Below are 17,636 nucleotides of genomic sequence, written 5' to 3' on the forward strand. Positions count from 1 at the left end.
GGAGGAGGAGGAGGAGGAGGAGGAGGAGGAGGAGGAGGAGGAGGAGGAGGAGAAAGAGGAGGAGGAGGAGAAAGAGGAGGAGGAGGAGAAAGAGAAGGAGTACAAAGGAAAGCCAAACAATAACAGACATTTTGATCCTTGCAAGGTTGTTTGGTAACTAGTTCTAACTAGCTACAGGGAAGAGAGACCTGGACAGCATAGCGGAAGGCTCTTCCCCACCCACCACTCCCTCCAGCTTGCTCTGGCATGGAAATAATTCGGAAAAGTACCATGCAGTATGGAAAAACTGACGTGGAATTTTCATAGGAAAGGATAAAAGGAAGGAGGAGGAGGAGGAGGAGGAGACAATTTCTAGAAACGTGTGACGGTGGGAATAACAATGAGAGAGAGAGAGAGAGAGAGAGAGAGAGAGAGAGAGAGAGAGAGAGAGAGAGAGAGAGAGAGAGAGAGAGAGAGAGAGAGATAGAGATGGTAACTATGAAGAGGACTGATTGGTAAGCGGAGCACATGTTGATGAGCAACAGTGTGTGTGTGTGTGTGTGTGTGTGTGTGTGTGTGTGTGTGTGTGTGTGTGTGTGAATGAACCCAAGGTAGTAACTACGGGTACACAAAATGACAATGAATACAGATTTGAGAGAGAGAGAGAGAGAGAGAGAGAGAGAGAGAGAGAGAGAGAGAGAGAGAGAGAGAGAGAGAGAGAGAGAGAGAGAGAGAGAGAGAGAGAGAGAGAGAGAGAGAGAGAGAGAGAGAATGGTATACTGAATAATAACCAACACATTCATTTCTCGCCACGAGCAAATAAAAATGAAAAAAATTAAAAACTACGTAATTATTTCCATTATCTCACACACACACACACACACACACACACACACACACAATATTCAAGGTAAGACCAGACGGCAGAATTCACAACCACTTAGCTCAACTCCATTGCCACACACACAAGCCACATATCCACTCAGCAAAACGTTCCACAATATCCACCAACACTCCACATTATATCAGCTCTTCTATCCTCGCCCCTCTCACCTCCATCCTTCCTTCCTCCCTCCCCTATTTCCTCTCCCCGTGTTTTCCCTCCTGCAGTATTCATCTCCCCTCACTTCCATCCCCCTCTCTCTCTCTCTCTCTCACACCCTCTCCCTCCATTACATCCCTCAGTGTCCCCTCATCTAAGTTTCCCCTCATGCCTCTATTTCCACCTGCGTCTTTTTCCCCCTTTTCCTTTCCTTTTGCATTTTTACCCTCCTCTAGCTTTCACATTTCTTTTCCTCTCGCCTTTGCTTTGTTTTTCCACTTTGTTTTTATTTTCCATACGTTCACATTTATTTTTTTCCCGTCTGCTTTTTTTCTTTATGTTTTCTCTCCTGTTTCTTCTTTTCAGTGTCTTTCTTCGCACTGTTCCTATTTTTTCCGTTCGTCCACCCCCCCTCTCTCTCTCTCTCTCTCTCTCTCTCTCTCTCTCTCTCTCTCTCTCTCTCTCTCTCTCTCTCTCGTGATCCCCTTTCGTTTCCCTATTCCTGCTCCCCTTCCCCTCTCCCCTCTTTCAGTTGTCCCACACAGCTCTTTAATTTCGCATGTTTCATTCCTGTTCCTCTCTGCATTTTTCCCCATTTACTTCCCCATTCTCTTTCATTCGGTCTTTTCCTTATTCAAACACTTCCATTATCTCTCCATACGTTATCGAAGTGTCCTCTTGTCATTGTTCCTTCTACCAGTTCTTTTAGTTCTTCCAGTGTTTTGACCTTATCTTCTCGTTCGTATTTGTTATCTTGCATCTCTTACTTCAGATAAATAAGCTTGTCAAACATTCTCATAAGGAACAAGAGGTCAGCTGTTTGTTCTTTCTTTTCTTCCTTTGTGTTTGTGACCTGATCTGACGTGATATAATTGAATGATTCGTTAGCTTGCCTTATTAAAATGTGGTGTGTGTGTGTGTGTGTGTGTGTGTGTGTGTGTGTGTGTGTGTGTGTGTGTGTGTGTGTGTGTGTGTGTGTGTTCCCTTCCATGACTTGTGAAAACTTTAGTACTAGTTATTCAAACCTTTTTACTACAACCACCACCACTACCACCACCATCACCACCAATGAATGAGCCAGACTAACCCAGATTCACCAAAAAACTTTTTCTCCCACTTAAATCTCCTTATCAAGCTGCTGCAAGTTTCTGCCTTCGCCAAATGAAATATTTAATTGGTGGTCCCTCTTTTATGATTTTCTCATGAGTTTGTGTGTGGACGTGTCGTTAGAGGAAAATTATGATGGTGATGTTAGGGTCGTTTCTTGTTTGCTGGTTTACTTCTGTGACTGCTGCTGTGTTTATTGGTGATGGTGAAGTGGTAATGGTGTAGTAAGGGACAGTGGTGCCTCAAACCTGCCTGGTGATGAGCTTGTGCCTCTGTGATGGTTGAGTGATTTGTGAAACTACTATTGTCACTATCACCACCGTTATCGTCCGCATCGTTTATCTACCACAGTTTCAATCATCCACCACCACCACCACCACAACCACCCAATCACTCGACACAATAAAGTACTCACGTAACGTACAAAAGTGAAAAAGGTTTATCAAATGCATCACTATCTGTTCGACACACACTCTCTCTCTCTCTCTCTCTCTCTCTCTCTCTCTCTCTCTCTCTCTCTCTCTCTCTCTCTCTCTCTCAAACACACACAAACATTTCCCCGTCACTTCACCCACCATTCCCCCAGCCAACCTCCTTTCCTCTCCCTCACCTCACCCCTTCCCTCCTCTCCCTTGCCCTGCCCTGCCCTGCCCCAGTGGACCCGCTCAGGCGTGCCAGGGTGACCCACAGCCCCAAGGTCACCGCCGAACTCAGGGGTCACTTTCTCTCTACGGATGGAGGGATGAAGGTGATAATGCTGCTGCTGCTGTTGGTGTTACTGGTCGGAATGCGGTCGACTTGGGGGACTGCAGACTATAGGGAACGCTGCACCAGGGCCACAAGTAGGGTACACTCAGGGTCAGTGCAAGAGTCACACACCATACTTACTTCCATTGCGCTGAGTGTCTTAATACTAATCTTAAGTCCTCGGGTCTCCTAAGAATCTATCAACTCTGTCAGTGTTCTTTGATTTCCAGCAGATCAGAAACCTTAAGGATTGCTAGTGACAATGTGATACTTGTTGATTAAGCTATTGCACACGATTTCATGGGGAAAAAAACTACTACTACTACTACTACTACTACTACTACTACTACTACTACTACTAAACTTATCCATCACTTTTGTTGTCCATGTTGGTTATCAATATCAGATTTTAAGCTTGCGCGGCATCACTTTACTGAACAGCTTCAATAGATATACTTTACGTGTTTATCATCGTTTACAAATGCTAACTCACTATTTAAACATTTCTCACTATTTAAAACCATTTCTAATCCTCGTCGGAATTAAATAATCACTATGACCGCCAGTAAATTAAAGCAGACGAACGATTCAGATTGAGACAAAAAAAAAAAAAAAAAAAAAACAATGTGAGTGTACAAGTTAAACTCCATTTCTGACCGCCAGTGTGCCAGGTAAGGGGTGTAATCAAGTTAGGTGTACTGGGCAAGGTACAGGTGAGTGGATAGAGGAGTGAGGGGGAAAAATAATAAAGGGTGGCTTAGGATCGCTTCTCTGGGTAAATGATTGTCTGAAAGGTGAGGAGCAGAGGGGTGAGGGAAGGAAGTGGTGGTGGTTGTGGTGGCATAGGAGGGATTTAGGGGATGTGTGGGAGGAAGTGAGAGGATGGCTGAATATTGTACGGAGGTGGAGGGTTCAAGTGTGTGTGTGTGTGTGTGTGTGTGTGTGTGTGTGTGTGTGTGTGTGTGTGTGTGTGTGTGTGTGTGTGTGTGTGTGTGTGTGTGTGTGTGTGTGTGTGTGTGTGACTTATTGAGTGACACTGACAAACACCCACCCAGTCTCTCTCTCTCTCTCTCTCTCTCTCTCTCTCTCTCTCTCTCTCTCTCTCTCTCTCTCTCTCTCTCTCTCTCTCTCTCTCTCTCTCTCGATGGAGGGCGGGAGGAGTGTTTATGCAAGAACAATGGCAAGAAAATTATGTTGGGTTAGGTAATTATTCGGATTGTGTCTGTCTGTCTGTCTGTCTGTCTGTGTCTGTCTGTCTGCCTGCCTCTCTCTCTCTCTCTCTCTCTCTCTCTCTCTCTCTCTCTCTCTCTCTCTCTCTCTCTCTCTCTCTCTCTCTCTCTCTCTCTCTCTGACAACCTAAATTCTCTAAAGTTAATACATGAATTTTCATCAATATATCAATTGAATAATTAAAAATATCAACATACAGAAAATGTGAACATTATTATAAATTTAAAAGTCTCGTTAACTTAATGGCTTATCAAATAACGAAATTACTCTAAACCTTCCCTGCTTGAACTTTTAATTAACAGGCAAATTAACTAACCGTCATTAGCCTTGAAAAAAAAAATTGTTTGGTCTTAAAAAACTAATGAGCTATTGTGTTTGAAAAGAAACAAAAGATAAAAAGAAATCTAAAAAGTGTTGATGCACTACCACAAAAAAGAGAAGAGAGAGAGAGAGAGAGAGAGAGAGAGAGAGAGAGAGAGAGAGAGAGAAAGCGCCAAATCACTACCTCCCATACACAGACCCCATACAAAAAGCCAGACAAGTATAATTTCAGCAACAATAGACTCCTGACGGAACAAGCGGGAAGGCAAGTACTTCCATCAGACAAAGGGCGGCGGTACGAGGAGTGACGGGTGTTGGGGAGGGGAGGCAATGTCACGGGGAGCGGCGAGCGTGACGGCGGCGAGGGAGTGACGGGAATGACGGCAGTGACGGGTCGGTAATCATGAAGGACGTCACTGTTTACTCGCGCGCTCTCCATCCGTGGCAATGAACGGGCAGGAGAGAGGCACGCGTCACTGTCAGTTGGAGCCGTCAGTCACTTCCCCCCACCCCCGCCCCCTGAGTGGCACCATCACAGGGATGCATCTCATTAGAGTGATATTAGTCCTCGTGGCTATTAGCGTATTGGTAATTTCTGGTGTTGAGGCTTGTTTGTAGTTTGTGGTGATTTGTGTGCTCTCTCTCTCTCTCTCTCTCTCTCTCTCTCTCTCTCTCTCTCTCTCTCTCTCTCTCTCTCTCTCTCTCTGGTTATTGTGGTTTGTATTAATTAATGTGTCTTTTTTTCATCACCTGTCTCTTACTCTCCAGGAATTTTTTGTCACTTTTCCTCATTATACTAATACCATTATCATTATTGACGTGTTGCAAGGATGCGTGTAATCAGTTCACCAAATAACTTTCACGATGGCGAATTACCACGACAACAATTAACAGCTAAGTTTAAATGACTGTTAGGTGGTTCATTTACTGGCTAACCCTCGCGCTGTTCGGAGTAAAGGAAAAATTTATCTCGGTAACGAATCGCGGCGGGAAGGACGCACTGAAGTTCATGTAATCACGGAAGCACACCAGTCTATCTATTCTAGTCACGGAAGCACTATTAAGTCAAGGAAGCACTCAAGCCTATCTAGTCACGGAAGCACTCAAGCCTATCTAGTCACGGAAGCACTGAAGTCTGTCTAGTTAGTGGTGATGCGTGATGCTGATTAACCTCCCGCCCTTCACATGCATCATCGGCGGAGAGGAGAGTCATTATTAAGTCACCAGGTGGTCGCCCTTCAGCTTGGCAGTTATGTTCATTACACTGAGATGGATGGACCGAATAGTCTGACCTTCAATATGCTGGAGAAACCATACGGGGAAGTTAGAGTAATGACGCGGCACGTGTTTAGAGGTGGTGTATATACGCACCTCAATCTATAATTGCTGTGTTTTCTACCTATTTTAACTGAATTGTACCTGGGCACTATCTACCTTCCCGTGTATCTGCATTTTTTCAAGCACTTAATTCCCCATCTTCATTTATCTTCCCCATCACACTAATCCTTTATATCCAAACTTTTTTAGTACAATAAACTTGTAAAAACATATTCGGAGTATAATCTCCAAAGACACCAATAACAAAGTGTGATTTAGTTTCTATTTTTCAATACTCGTAATCTTATTCCCCCCTACGTTAATTAGAAATGCAAACATCACATCGCCATTAGCACTCAATAAGTTAATACGCAGTCCGTGACCCTCGGCGCTCTAGAAAACGTACCAAATATGCAATAATACAGCTTAATAAACACTCAGTCCATGACCTTCAGCTTACGGGGAAGAAAATGCGCGTTAATCTTTTAAAAGCTCTGACTCGTCATTTAATATAATACGTCAGGCAGATGAGGTGAGCGGCCCTGAGGCTGACACTGAAGAAAGCTGGTGTTAACCTTCAAGGGAGGAATATTAAAGCCCCTCGTGTAATGCTAATCTTCCTCTCTTCTCTATTCTCTTTATCCTCTTCTCTCTTTGTTTACGGAGGACAGTATATATATATATATATATATATATATATATATATATATATATATATATATATATATATATATATATATATATATATATATATATATATATATATATATATATATATATATATATATATATATATATATATATATATATATATATATATATATATATATATATATATATATATATATATATATATATATATATATATATATATATATATATATATATATATATATATATATATATATATATATATATATATATATATATATATATATATATATATATATATATATATATATATATATATATATATATATATATATATATATATATATATATATATATATATATATATATATATATATATATATATATATATATATATATATATATATTACACACGCACACACATTTTTTTCCCCTCTCTCTCCTGACAGTTCGAATAATCACTTTTTTTTTTATATCCTGGCACATTTGCAACAACACATATTCCATCTTTTTCTAATTGAGACTTTTCTTTTAGAATTGTAAGGAAGAAATCTATTATATAAAATCTGTCCATACTTTATGCAACAACAAAAATTCAAATAATAAAACAAGTAGAATACATTGCTCAAAAATTAGTTAATGCAAGAAATAAGTAAACGTAAGATGGCGGTAAGTAATGTTCCCCAAAGTCTGACGAAAGAAAGCAAGGAGGAATTATTAATGGCAGTAAACAATGTCTTCCAGACTCTTAACATGTGCACGAAAGTCGGAATAAATGCATGAAGGTGGTAAAGAGTCACTGAAAATCTGATAATTTATGAATGGAGGAAGTAGAGAGAAAGTAGAATCACATCACTGAAGGTACCAAACACTACCAAGCACCGTCCCTCACAATATTCAAGTCCACGCGAGGAGAGGAAACAGGACAAAATAAAAGACTGCACCACTCAAAACTCCTCTCCACTAGAAAGCAAAATAAAGCAAATGGACGCAGCAAAACACAAAAGTCTCACAAAATCTCGCCACAATCCGCGTACCAGACGACCTTCACGAGAGAGGTGGCAGGGGAAACTACACCAATTATCTTGTTAACCTTTTCTGTGGGCTAACCGCTGCGAATCAACATTAGGGCCACGGAAGCGTTATTAGTGGATTTCCTTACCACGCGACCTCCGTTGTTACATGTGAAGTATAAGCATGACGCTCACCCGGTGCGGCGCGGCTCACCAACGCGAGACAAACAGACACTGCACATTTCCTGAATAACGTGTTGCCGGGAAGGTGGAGTGTTGCATATTTACCTTTCAGCAGTTTAGCGTGTTTTGCGCCGCGAACAAACAGAGGGAGAGAGAGAGAGAGAGAAAAAATAAAAAAAGAGAGAGAGAGAGTGCGGAGGTTCGGAAATGGCGAGCTATGAACACTGCAACACGTTCGTCAGCAGCTCATCAATATTCAGCACAGCTCAGCGTTGCCGCCGCCCAGGTGCTCCCTACCTGTGCACTCACTTGATACACAAGCACAGGTAACACGCTTAATATCGCGATTTGCTCAAAATGCTGAAGCTTAACCCTCTTATTTGCATCCTAACAGTGAAAATGGTTATCTCTCTCTCTCTCTCTCTCTCTCTCTCTCTCTCTCTCTCTCTCTCTCTCTCTCTCTCTCTCTCTCTCTCTCTCTCTCTCTTCTCTTTTTCAGTTCTCTTCCTCTGTCAATATTCTCTTCCTCTTTCTCTGTATCATTAAGCAAGTCTAATTCCACACTAACCTTGAAAGTTTTCAGCGTTTTTAGTTATTTAACTTCTGTTGCCAACTTTTTTCTTCTCTTTTCTTCTTTCTTACTTTTTATCCAAATTTCTTCTGCGTATCATTCATCAGTCTCTTTCTTTTCCATCATAATCAGAGAAAACATGTTTTTCTCTTCCAATTTTATTTTCTCAATATTCTACTTACCTTTTTCTTGGTATTAATTTCCCTTCCCTTACTGACTTCTAAGAACCCCATATAGCTTCTATTTTCTCTTCCTCTCTCCCAGACCATATTTTCCCTTTTTTCCTTCTATTTTTGTTCTCGTCATTCTCGTTCGTCTGAGCACCGTTCACTGGGGCTCATCGGCCTTGATATTCACTGAGTCACTTAATCAAAGAGGTTCAAAATAACACAAAAATAAATCCAGACTTTTGTCGCGTTCAGCAAGTATTCCTCTCCCGGTTAAAATTGCAGCGTCATCTTACGTGGCTGTGTTGCAAACGGAAAAGCGTCAAATTGCCGTCTTTTACAGCAACAACCGCGACGTGGGTGTGGTTGGTGACGACGAGTGCGGGTTGCTGGAGGGGGCGCGGCGACAGAGGGAAGGGAAGGAGGGAAAGGAAGGAGGATTGACTTTTTATTTATTCATTTTTTTCCTGGCTTTTCCTTTCTCCTTCCTTTGCTTTCAGTGATTGCTCTCCTTTCTCTCCTTTCCTCACCCTCTCCTTATTCTCCTTATTTTCCTCCACCTTCTGCTTTTGCGTTTCTTTCCTCTCCTCTTCCTCCTCCTCCTACCCCTCGTCACTAGTCATGGCTTCAAGGGAAACCACCAGCCTAAGGTAACATTACAAGACTATAAACTAAATACTGTTCGTGTTGTAACAATTCCCAACTAACCCCTTCCCTCTCTCTCTCTCTCTCTCTCTCTCTCTCTCTCTCTCTCTCTCTCTCTCTCTCTCTCTCTCTCTCTCTCTCTCTCTCTCTCTCTCCGCATTCATTCTTTCACACAAATCGACTCAGGCTAAAAGCTGCACCGAACACAACACAAACACGAGGACTAAGTAAGGCGATCGGGAGAGGATATAGACAAGAGCAAAAGCTTCGTAAAAAAATGGAACAAATACTAGAAAGGCACTGGCAGCAACACAACAGACCTAAAACCTCGCACCGGAACGCTCCATATTCAGCGCTAGCCAGTAGAGTTTCCAGGAACCACGGACGCACACACACGACCAAGAAACCGCCGTGAATCACATACATAACCTTGCACGTGCCAGATGCTACAAACACGGACACAGAAAACGTAATGTGAGGGTCTAAATAGTGGTGGTGCTGAGGGAATGCCATGCGTATATAGCGGTGTGTGGGTGGTGGTGGTGGTGGTAGTGTAGCATCTAATACGTGACATAATATGCGCCGTGCTGCACGTAACACCTCAGGGGAACTAAGTGCATGTAACGGGGGCGTGTGTTGCTTGGTGCGACAGATGGCGTGCTCTCTCTCTCTCTCTCTCTCTCTCTCTCTCTCTCTCTCTCTCTCTCTCTCTCTCTCTCTCTCTCTCTCTCTCTCTCTCTCTCTCTCTCTCTCTCTCTGCTCCATGAAAGGAAATGAAAGGCGGCTTGAAGTGGGTAGGTAAGTAGGGAAGGCAGGAAGGAAGGAAGGAAGGAAGGAAAGGAAGGGAAGGAAGGAAAGAAAGAAGTGAGGAAGGAAGGAAGGAATGGAGAATAGAAGGAAGGAATGGAGGAAGGAAGGAATGGAGAAAAGAAGGAAGGAATGGAGGAAACAAGGGGAGAAAAAAGGAAGAAAGACAAGCAAAAGAAGGAAGGAAGAAAATGTAAAAGACAAAGGGTTCCAGGAGGAAAAAATCATCTGAGGAAAGACGAAGGAAAACGAGGAGGAAATACTGCCAGACGAAGGCCGTGGCGTGGAAATCATCTGCGTAATTTTCCTCCCTCACACACACACACACACACACACACACACACACACACACACACACACACACACACGAACTCTACATCCTACAAAGTGTCATACATCCATCATACTTTCATCCACAGTAGTTCTATTCACAATTTTTTCACCTTCACTTCCTCCCCTTCTTCAGCACCATGAAAGACGAGGGGAAGGAACGACAGTACGACACTTTCCCCGCCTGCACCAGTTAAACAAGACCTGACACACCGCTGCCAGACCACAGCTTGAAAGAAGATAATTTTCAACGTTTTTAACTACAGGTGGTGACGGCAGTGGCGGTGGTGTTGAGAAATACATTTGCTGCAGTTTTTACTATTCATCGATTCACTGCATTTAGGGCTTGTGGAAATAGTGAAAGGATGACAAGGAAAATTTTGTCATATAACATAAGTATGGGTGCCACACGAGAGAGAGAGAGAGAGAGAGAGAGAGAGAGAGAGAGAGAGAGAGAGAGAGAGAGAGAGAGAGAGAGAGAATCACCTGCTCCAAACAAAAATATAAACAAAAGACCTCAGAACATGAAAATAATGAAAACGAAATATGCGCTAGAGCTGTCCAGCCATGCAAAAATGTAATAAAAAAAAAAAAAAAAAATCTAAAACACCGAATTCTGTACATGCACCCACACACCAAAGGGACAAACAAAAGATATAACGTACAACGAAATAAAAGAAAACTGATGGCGTTCATTTACTACGCATGTTTATTAATTAACTGTTATTTCACCACCCTCATCCTCTCCCTCTCCCTATACTTCCCTCGGTACTTTGACCACCACCTGCAGTCTCTCCCTCTCCCTCTTGTATTTTGATCTTTGTGTGTCCAGAATCTATTTGACAAGTGAGTATTATTCAAGGACATAAACGTATTTTAACCCTCTTTCAATACTTCCTCCCTCACCACCTCAATGTTGCTCTTCCCTTATATATTTCTGTGTCAGGGTTACTCGGTGGCTGTAAATGGAAGGTGGAAGGGTGGAGTGGGCAGTGGAGAAGGGATGGATGGGTTGAGAGTGAAGGAGAGGTTGGGAGGGGGGTGTAGGGAAGGAAGGTGAAGTAGGGAATGGATGAAGGAGCGGAGGAATGAATGGTGGGAGGGAGGGATGCGCGGCGGAGTGGAGAAGGGGTGTGGAGAGGTGGAGGCATGAAAGATGAAAGGAATGAAGGTCCGGTAGAGTAAAGAATAACAATGAAGGACAAAGGAGTGAAGGATATAAAGAATGAAGATGGTGAAGGCGAAGGAGGTGGGAGAGTTGGCAAGGAATAATGAAGAAGTATGACAGGTGTGCAGGAGAAGGAAGAGAGGGAAGGAGTAAAGCAGAAGGTAAGAGGTGGACATCCAAGGTGGAGAGATATCAAGGAAGAGGAAGGAATGCAAAAAAAAAAAAAAAAAATACAAGGAAAAGGAGATTGCATGGAAGACAATGGAGGAAATGAATGCATGCAAGAAGAATGAAAGAGGTGGGTGGAAATAATGAGAGAGTGAGTGGGTGGGCGGAAGAGGGCAAAGGTGGTGGGAAGAATGGAGAAAGAGGAAGTCTGAAGGAGGCTGATAGACAGATACACAAACTGTCGGAAGGCGGAAGAAAGTGAAGCGAGATTTTACTTCACATCCAGACGATTACACACACATGCTGAGAGAGAGAGAGAGAGAGAGAGAGAGAGAGAGAGAGAGAGAGAGAGAGAGAGAGAGAGAGAGAGAGAGAGAGAGAGAGAGAGAGAGAGAGAGAGAGAGAGAGAGATAAGTGGCTCGTCGACTGCCATTTGAGTTATCTGCCCACAGCAAAACCGTGGCTAGGCTAACTCACTTTCCCTTCGCGAAGAAAGAAGGGAGAAAGTGAACTCTCTCTCTCTCTCTCTCTCTCTCTCTCTCTCTCTCTCTCTCTCTCTCTCTCTCTCTCTCTCTCGATCTGGTTAGGCGCCAAAACACGACCAAAACAAGAAAATAGTGTAGTAGACACCTTGAGAGAGAGAGAGAGAGAGAGAGAGAGAGAGAGAGAGAGAGAGAGAGAGAGAGAGAGAGAGAGAGAGAGTTCCTTAAGATTTGGCACAACTCTTTCTTCCTTCTTCCTACTCACCAACTCACCATTCCCGCATCGTATTGCTCCTCCTCATCCTCCTCTTCTAGCTCATCTACAGCAAAATGACTAACCAAGACGATGACGGGAAGGCAGAAGAACAGGAAGAGGAAATAAGGAAAAAGGAAAGTACGAGTAAAACTGAAGGTAAAAGAAAAAAAAAAATTTTTTTTTGTGCGAGAGGTCAGTTATTCTGTTAACCTTTAGCTCTCTATAATTTTGTGTAAATATTAGTTACAATAGGCGATTTGTGTAGAAATTTTAAAAGCTAGACACACACACACACACACACACACACACACACACACACATTTTTTCATTATAATTTCCCAACAATAACAGAATAAGAAGATATTAACTGCGTAAATTTAGTTAGTTAAAATTTTATGAAAACTCGATATTCTGAGAGAGAGAGAGAGAGAGAGAGAGAGAGAGAGAGAGAGAGAGAGAGAGAGAGAGAGAGAGAGAGAGAGAGAGAGAGAGAGAGAGAGAGAGAGAAACTAAGGGTCAAGGGAAGGGCTAAGACATCAGAAACGGAAGAGGAAGAGTTTAAATCGAAAAGGAGGAAGAGGAGAAGGAGGAGGAGGAAACAAGCAGGAAAAGGCAAGAACCAAAAGAAGGAAAACGAGACAAAACTCAACATAAGCACGGACCAGGAGAGACACTAACAAGAGGAGAAAGAAGAGTGAAGAGCATACAAAGAGACGGTAGAAAGGAAAAGAAGAAAAATAACACGAGGAAGTGAAGGAGGCAAGAGACCGCAGGAAGATGGTAATGACGACTGATGATAGTGCTTAGAATGACGAGTAGGAAGAGAGGGCAGGGGAGAAGGAACAACGACTACAAAGGAACGTAAAGTGAGAATAAACATCCGCACACCTCTCAACACTTACGAGGTATGTCTATGATAAATTGCACCATCCAATCTTAAGTAAGGGACGTGAGATAATAAAGGCGAAGGTCCCTCCCCACCTACCACTCTCTCTCCAGCCAAGAACAGGGAGGGGGAGAGAGAAGGCACTGAAAGGGAGAGATCGTGGGGAATGATTTGACGTATTCGCTCACAAGGTTATTGAGGAAGGCACATCCCTCCAGCTCACCTCGCCTCACCTTGTCCACTCAGTCAGTCCTCACGAACCTGCCTTTCCCTTCCCCGCCTCCCTCTCACTGCGCCCACCATTACCACCACCATCACTCACTATGCATTGACGCTGCTATTACTGTCGTTACAAGTACCATTACTACTATTGTTATTATTGTTGCTATTGTTTTTACTACTTCTACTGACACTAACGACACTATGACTACCATGTATATTACAGCATTATCTGTTACTGTGGCTGCTACTACTGATGCTGCTGCTGTTACGGAAACTAGTACAAGTAATGATCACTAGATTTTTTTTTCTAGTAGTAATATAATAAAGCAATCTTCATAAAGAAAGGAGAATAATATTGTGTAGAAACGATCTCGAGCTGGATAAAAGTGAAAACTAAAATTAAGGAGAAGGGAGAGCGGGAGGAAGAGAAAGGGAAGCAGGAGGAGGAGAATAAGGATGTGAAGTATCGGAGAAATTTTAAAGGTCAGAAGTAGCATCTCTCTCTCTCTCTCTCTCTCTCTCTCTCTCTCTCTCTCTCTCTCTCTCTCTCTCTCTCTCTCTCTCTCTCATCCCTCCTTAATGAGACACGTGTATTTACTCTTGCCTCGTGGACCTTCGATGAAAAGTAAAAAAAAAAAAAAGTAAAAAGAGTAAAAGTGAAAACAATTTGAGACTAAAGAAGCGAGTGATCTACGTCTCTTCATTTGTTATTGCATCACTTCTTTACGAAAGACGAGAGAGAGAGAGAGAGAGAGAGAGAGAGAGAGAGAGAGAGAGAGAGAGAGAGAGAGAGAGAGAGAGAGAGAGAGAGAGAGAGAGAGAGAGAGAGAGAGAGAAATATCAGGCACAGTAAGAGTGAAGGGAGTACTTTGTAAAAAATAATGAAGTGTGCTAGATTCCTTCCCCCCCAAAAAAAAAAAAAAAATGTTAAATTATCAAGGGAACCGTGTTACTGAGACAGTGTATTGAGTGAAAGTTATGAAAATAAAAAATAAAAACAGAATACGATTGAAAAGAAAAGTATTATGGTGACAATAACAACTCGTTCCAAAAATAAACAAGACTTACATCATACTGAATTAATAAAAAAAAAATATGTATTGGGATGAAAGTTATGATACAGAGAGTCAGGGAAGGAGGAAACGAGTTATTGAAGATTACGGTAACAAAATAATACTGTTACTTTTTAAAGGTAAAGGAAAGACACACACACTTAATGAAGGACACGCTACAAATAGATGCCTGAGAAAATTTAACAAAAAAAAAGAAGGATACCAATGGAAAGAAATCCAATCATGCTAAAGGAGAATAATCAAAGTTGTGCCTCTTTTATTCTCACACAAAAGCCAGGTGATGGAAATGAGTGAACGCTTGTAAAATGTGCTTGATTTTCACTTCCTTCTTTCCTTCCCTAATGAGTGCCGAGGTAAGCACCTGTTCAAGCAGCAACACCTGGCAGCAGTGCAGTTATATTACCTTTACACCAGCACGGGAGTTTTGCAGCCATTGACGGAAGGGAGAGAGAGAGAGAGAGAGAGAGAGAGAGAGAGAGAGAGAGAGAGAGAGAGAGAGAGAGAGAGAGAGAGAGAAAGTATCTTGTCTTCACTTCAACTATGGAACCGGTATTTAGTTTTTGTCCACCTAAGCTCTCCAAAACTTTCTCTAATTTTACTCTCTCTCTCTCTCTCTCTCTCTCTCTCTCTCTCTCTCTCTCTCTCTCTCTCCCCAAGGTCACGGGTCAAAGCATGCCCTTGACCCTGGAGGTAGATATAAAACTCTCTCTCTCTCTCTCTCTCTCTCTCTCTCTCTCTCTCTCTCTCTCTCTCTCTCTCTAAAACCCCTATAAAAGAAAATTGGTTGCATCGTTAACCAAATAAGTGTGTGTGTGTGTGTGTGTGTGTGTGTGTGTGTGTGTGTGTGTGTGTGTGTCAACATTTAAAACAATAGCGTGAGGAGCGACAACAGAAACTTTCACTAGGCGACAATAAACACGTAATTACCTTTTTTTTTTCCCCACCAGTAGCAAGATATCGTCTCCCACTCGACCTTCGTGGAAAGTTGGCCACCTTTTTTTAATCTAATTGGTCACTTTTTTCATCTACCTTTTTTTTTTTTAATTCCTTCCCTCTTGCTGATTACCTTCCCGTGAAACTTAATACCGATTACATCACCACGAGTCTATAGTAAAGCAGTGAGAGAGAAAGTGAGACCTGGAAAATCATATGTCTCTCTCTCTCTCTCTCTCTCTCTAAGGGCGGTCACCTCTATTTTTCCGTCACCACTCCCGTGTCAATCTCGACTTGAAAGTTTAAAATACACAAGGATTTTAAGTTTTTCAATACCCTCCTCTCATTTTTTCCCTAAAAGTGAAATTGATCTGTGGCCTTTAGAGTAAAAATAATATTAAATGTTCATCTCTCTCTCTCTCTCTCTCTCTCTCTCTCTCTCTCTCTCTCTCTCTCTCTCTCTCTCTCTCTCTCTCTAGGCTCGAATGATAAAAGAGAAGTTAGGAGGAGGGTTGAGTGCTGATGATTGCTGCCTTAGAACACGGACTGTACTGTTTTTGTTCCTTGTAAGATTCGCGAACTGTGTGTGTGTGTGTGTGTGTGTGTGTGTGTGTGTGTGTGTGTGTGTGTGTGTGTGTGTGTGTGTAGGTAAACATGACCTACCCGTATATTGATTCGTGTTCCTCTGTGTGTCTTTAGGGCGGTGTGTGTGTGTGTGTGTGTGTGTGTGTGTGTGTGTGTGTGTGTGTGTGTGTGTGTGTGTGTGTGTGTAGAACATTTGGCATTTTGACCGACAGCGAGAGAGAGAGAGAGAGAGAGAGAGAGAGAGAGAGAGAGAGAGAGAGAGAGAGAGAGAGAGAGAGAGAGAGAGAGAGAGAGAGAGAGAGAGAGAGTCTACCCTATCTTAGAACCATGACCTGAAGAGAGAGCTGCAGTCGAGTTTCCCTTTTTATTTTTATAAGCTCCCTACTGCCTCTGTATTTCACTTGTATTATGTTTCTCTACCTGTCGCCATGTGAACCCACCTGTGATTTATATGCTTTTCTTTCCTTCTGGTAGAGAGAGAGAGAGAGAGAGAGAGAGAGAGAGAGAGAGAGAGAGAGAGAGAGAGAGAGAGAGAGAGAGAGAGAGAGAGAGAGAGAGAGAGACTTATGTTTATTCTATGTTGATCTGTGTGTTAATCTATCTGCCTGTCTCATTAATTCAGCGTGTCTGTCTTTCATGTGGTCTACGAGACTGTCTGTGCGTCTCTCTCTCTCTCTCTCTCTCTCTCTCTCTCTCTTTGCAACAAAGGTTTCAGACGGTGATGCGATACTCTATAAAAATAAAAGAAACTCCACAACATAAAATATATTCAGTGCATGCTTGCATTTCTCCCTCTCAGAAACGCGATATTCTTAAGAAAAGCTCGAGGCATCGGGGAAAATATACACCGACATTTAGTGATGAACAAGAATGCTGATAGGAAAAAAATACGTAAAGGATCCAAACAGTGCGAGGCGCGGAATATTAAACGGAGTCGAGATAAGCAAACGAGGCATTGAATGGGTTCGAACGGTCGTGCCTAGGAAAATCAAACGTGACCCACTAAAAGAGGAGCTCAGGTGAACGGAAAGCGCTGGAACCTTGAAACATCCAACATCATTGAAAAAAAAAAACCGCCTTTCAATGTACGAGAACACTGAGAGCTAAAAATGAAAGTATTGAATCACGTAACTACATTGGGCTTGTTACACGAGTTGTACCAGCTTCAAATAGCTCGGATTGTTATAACTATTGTCTTTCTGGAAAGTACAACAGTAAAGCCGATTTATATTTCCTGCATGTTCCGATTTTCGCTGAAGGAAAGATGAAAGAGGATATTGATAAAGAACAGAAGAGAATCACAGCTTTACAGTATTTTGCTGGAGGAAAATGCTGAGAAGGAAAGCTTAAAGACGGAGCAGGATATTCTCACTGAGAGAAACTGATAAGCACACCTAAGAAATTACGGGAAAAAGAAGGAAGTAAGAGATTTTCCCTCCTGGCCTACACCCGCAGGTCAAACAACACAACACTCCCGTTAGCCGCGTCCCCGTGCCGCGCCGCGCACCACCACGCCCGTGCACCACCACAGAGGTGGCGGGTACAGGGGCTAATGAACAGTGCCACAAGTCTCGTTTAGCTTACCAGAGACGAGGCAGGCCAGCACGGCGAGGCACCAGGAGAGCTCCAGTGTGTTCCTTCTTCTTCCCATGTTTGTGACACACTGACCAACCCGCACGCCGACTTCAGCTGTACCGCATGGCCCCGCCCACTGCTCCTCCCATTGGCTCCTTTTCCCTGTGACGTCATGAGT

The 17,636-nt window shown here is 42.7% G+C and overlaps 1 protein-coding gene across 1 annotated transcript in view; it reads right to left on the minus strand.

Moving 5' to 3' along the window:
- The window catches only part of LOC135111452 (protein Skeletor, isoforms B/C-like), a 61,350-nt gene extending 43,736 nt beyond the window's left edge, over window positions 1-17,614 (minus strand). Inside the window, exon 1 of the mRNA XM_064024745.1 lies at window positions 17,468-17,614. Within this exon, the coding sequence (XP_063880815.1) occupies window positions 17,468-17,534 (67 nt within the window). The 5' untranslated portion in view covers window positions 17,535-17,614. The remainder of the gene's footprint in view (window positions 1-17,467) is intronic.
- Between the last annotated feature and the right edge of the window lie 22 nt (window positions 17,615-17,636).

The sequence above is a fragment of the Scylla paramamosain genome, chromosome 22 (assembly GCF_035594125.1).
Source record: "Scylla paramamosain isolate STU-SP2022 chromosome 22, ASM3559412v1, whole genome shotgun sequence".
In the NCBI taxonomy this organism is placed as follows: domain Eukaryota; kingdom Metazoa; phylum Arthropoda; class Malacostraca; order Decapoda; family Portunidae; genus Scylla; species Scylla paramamosain.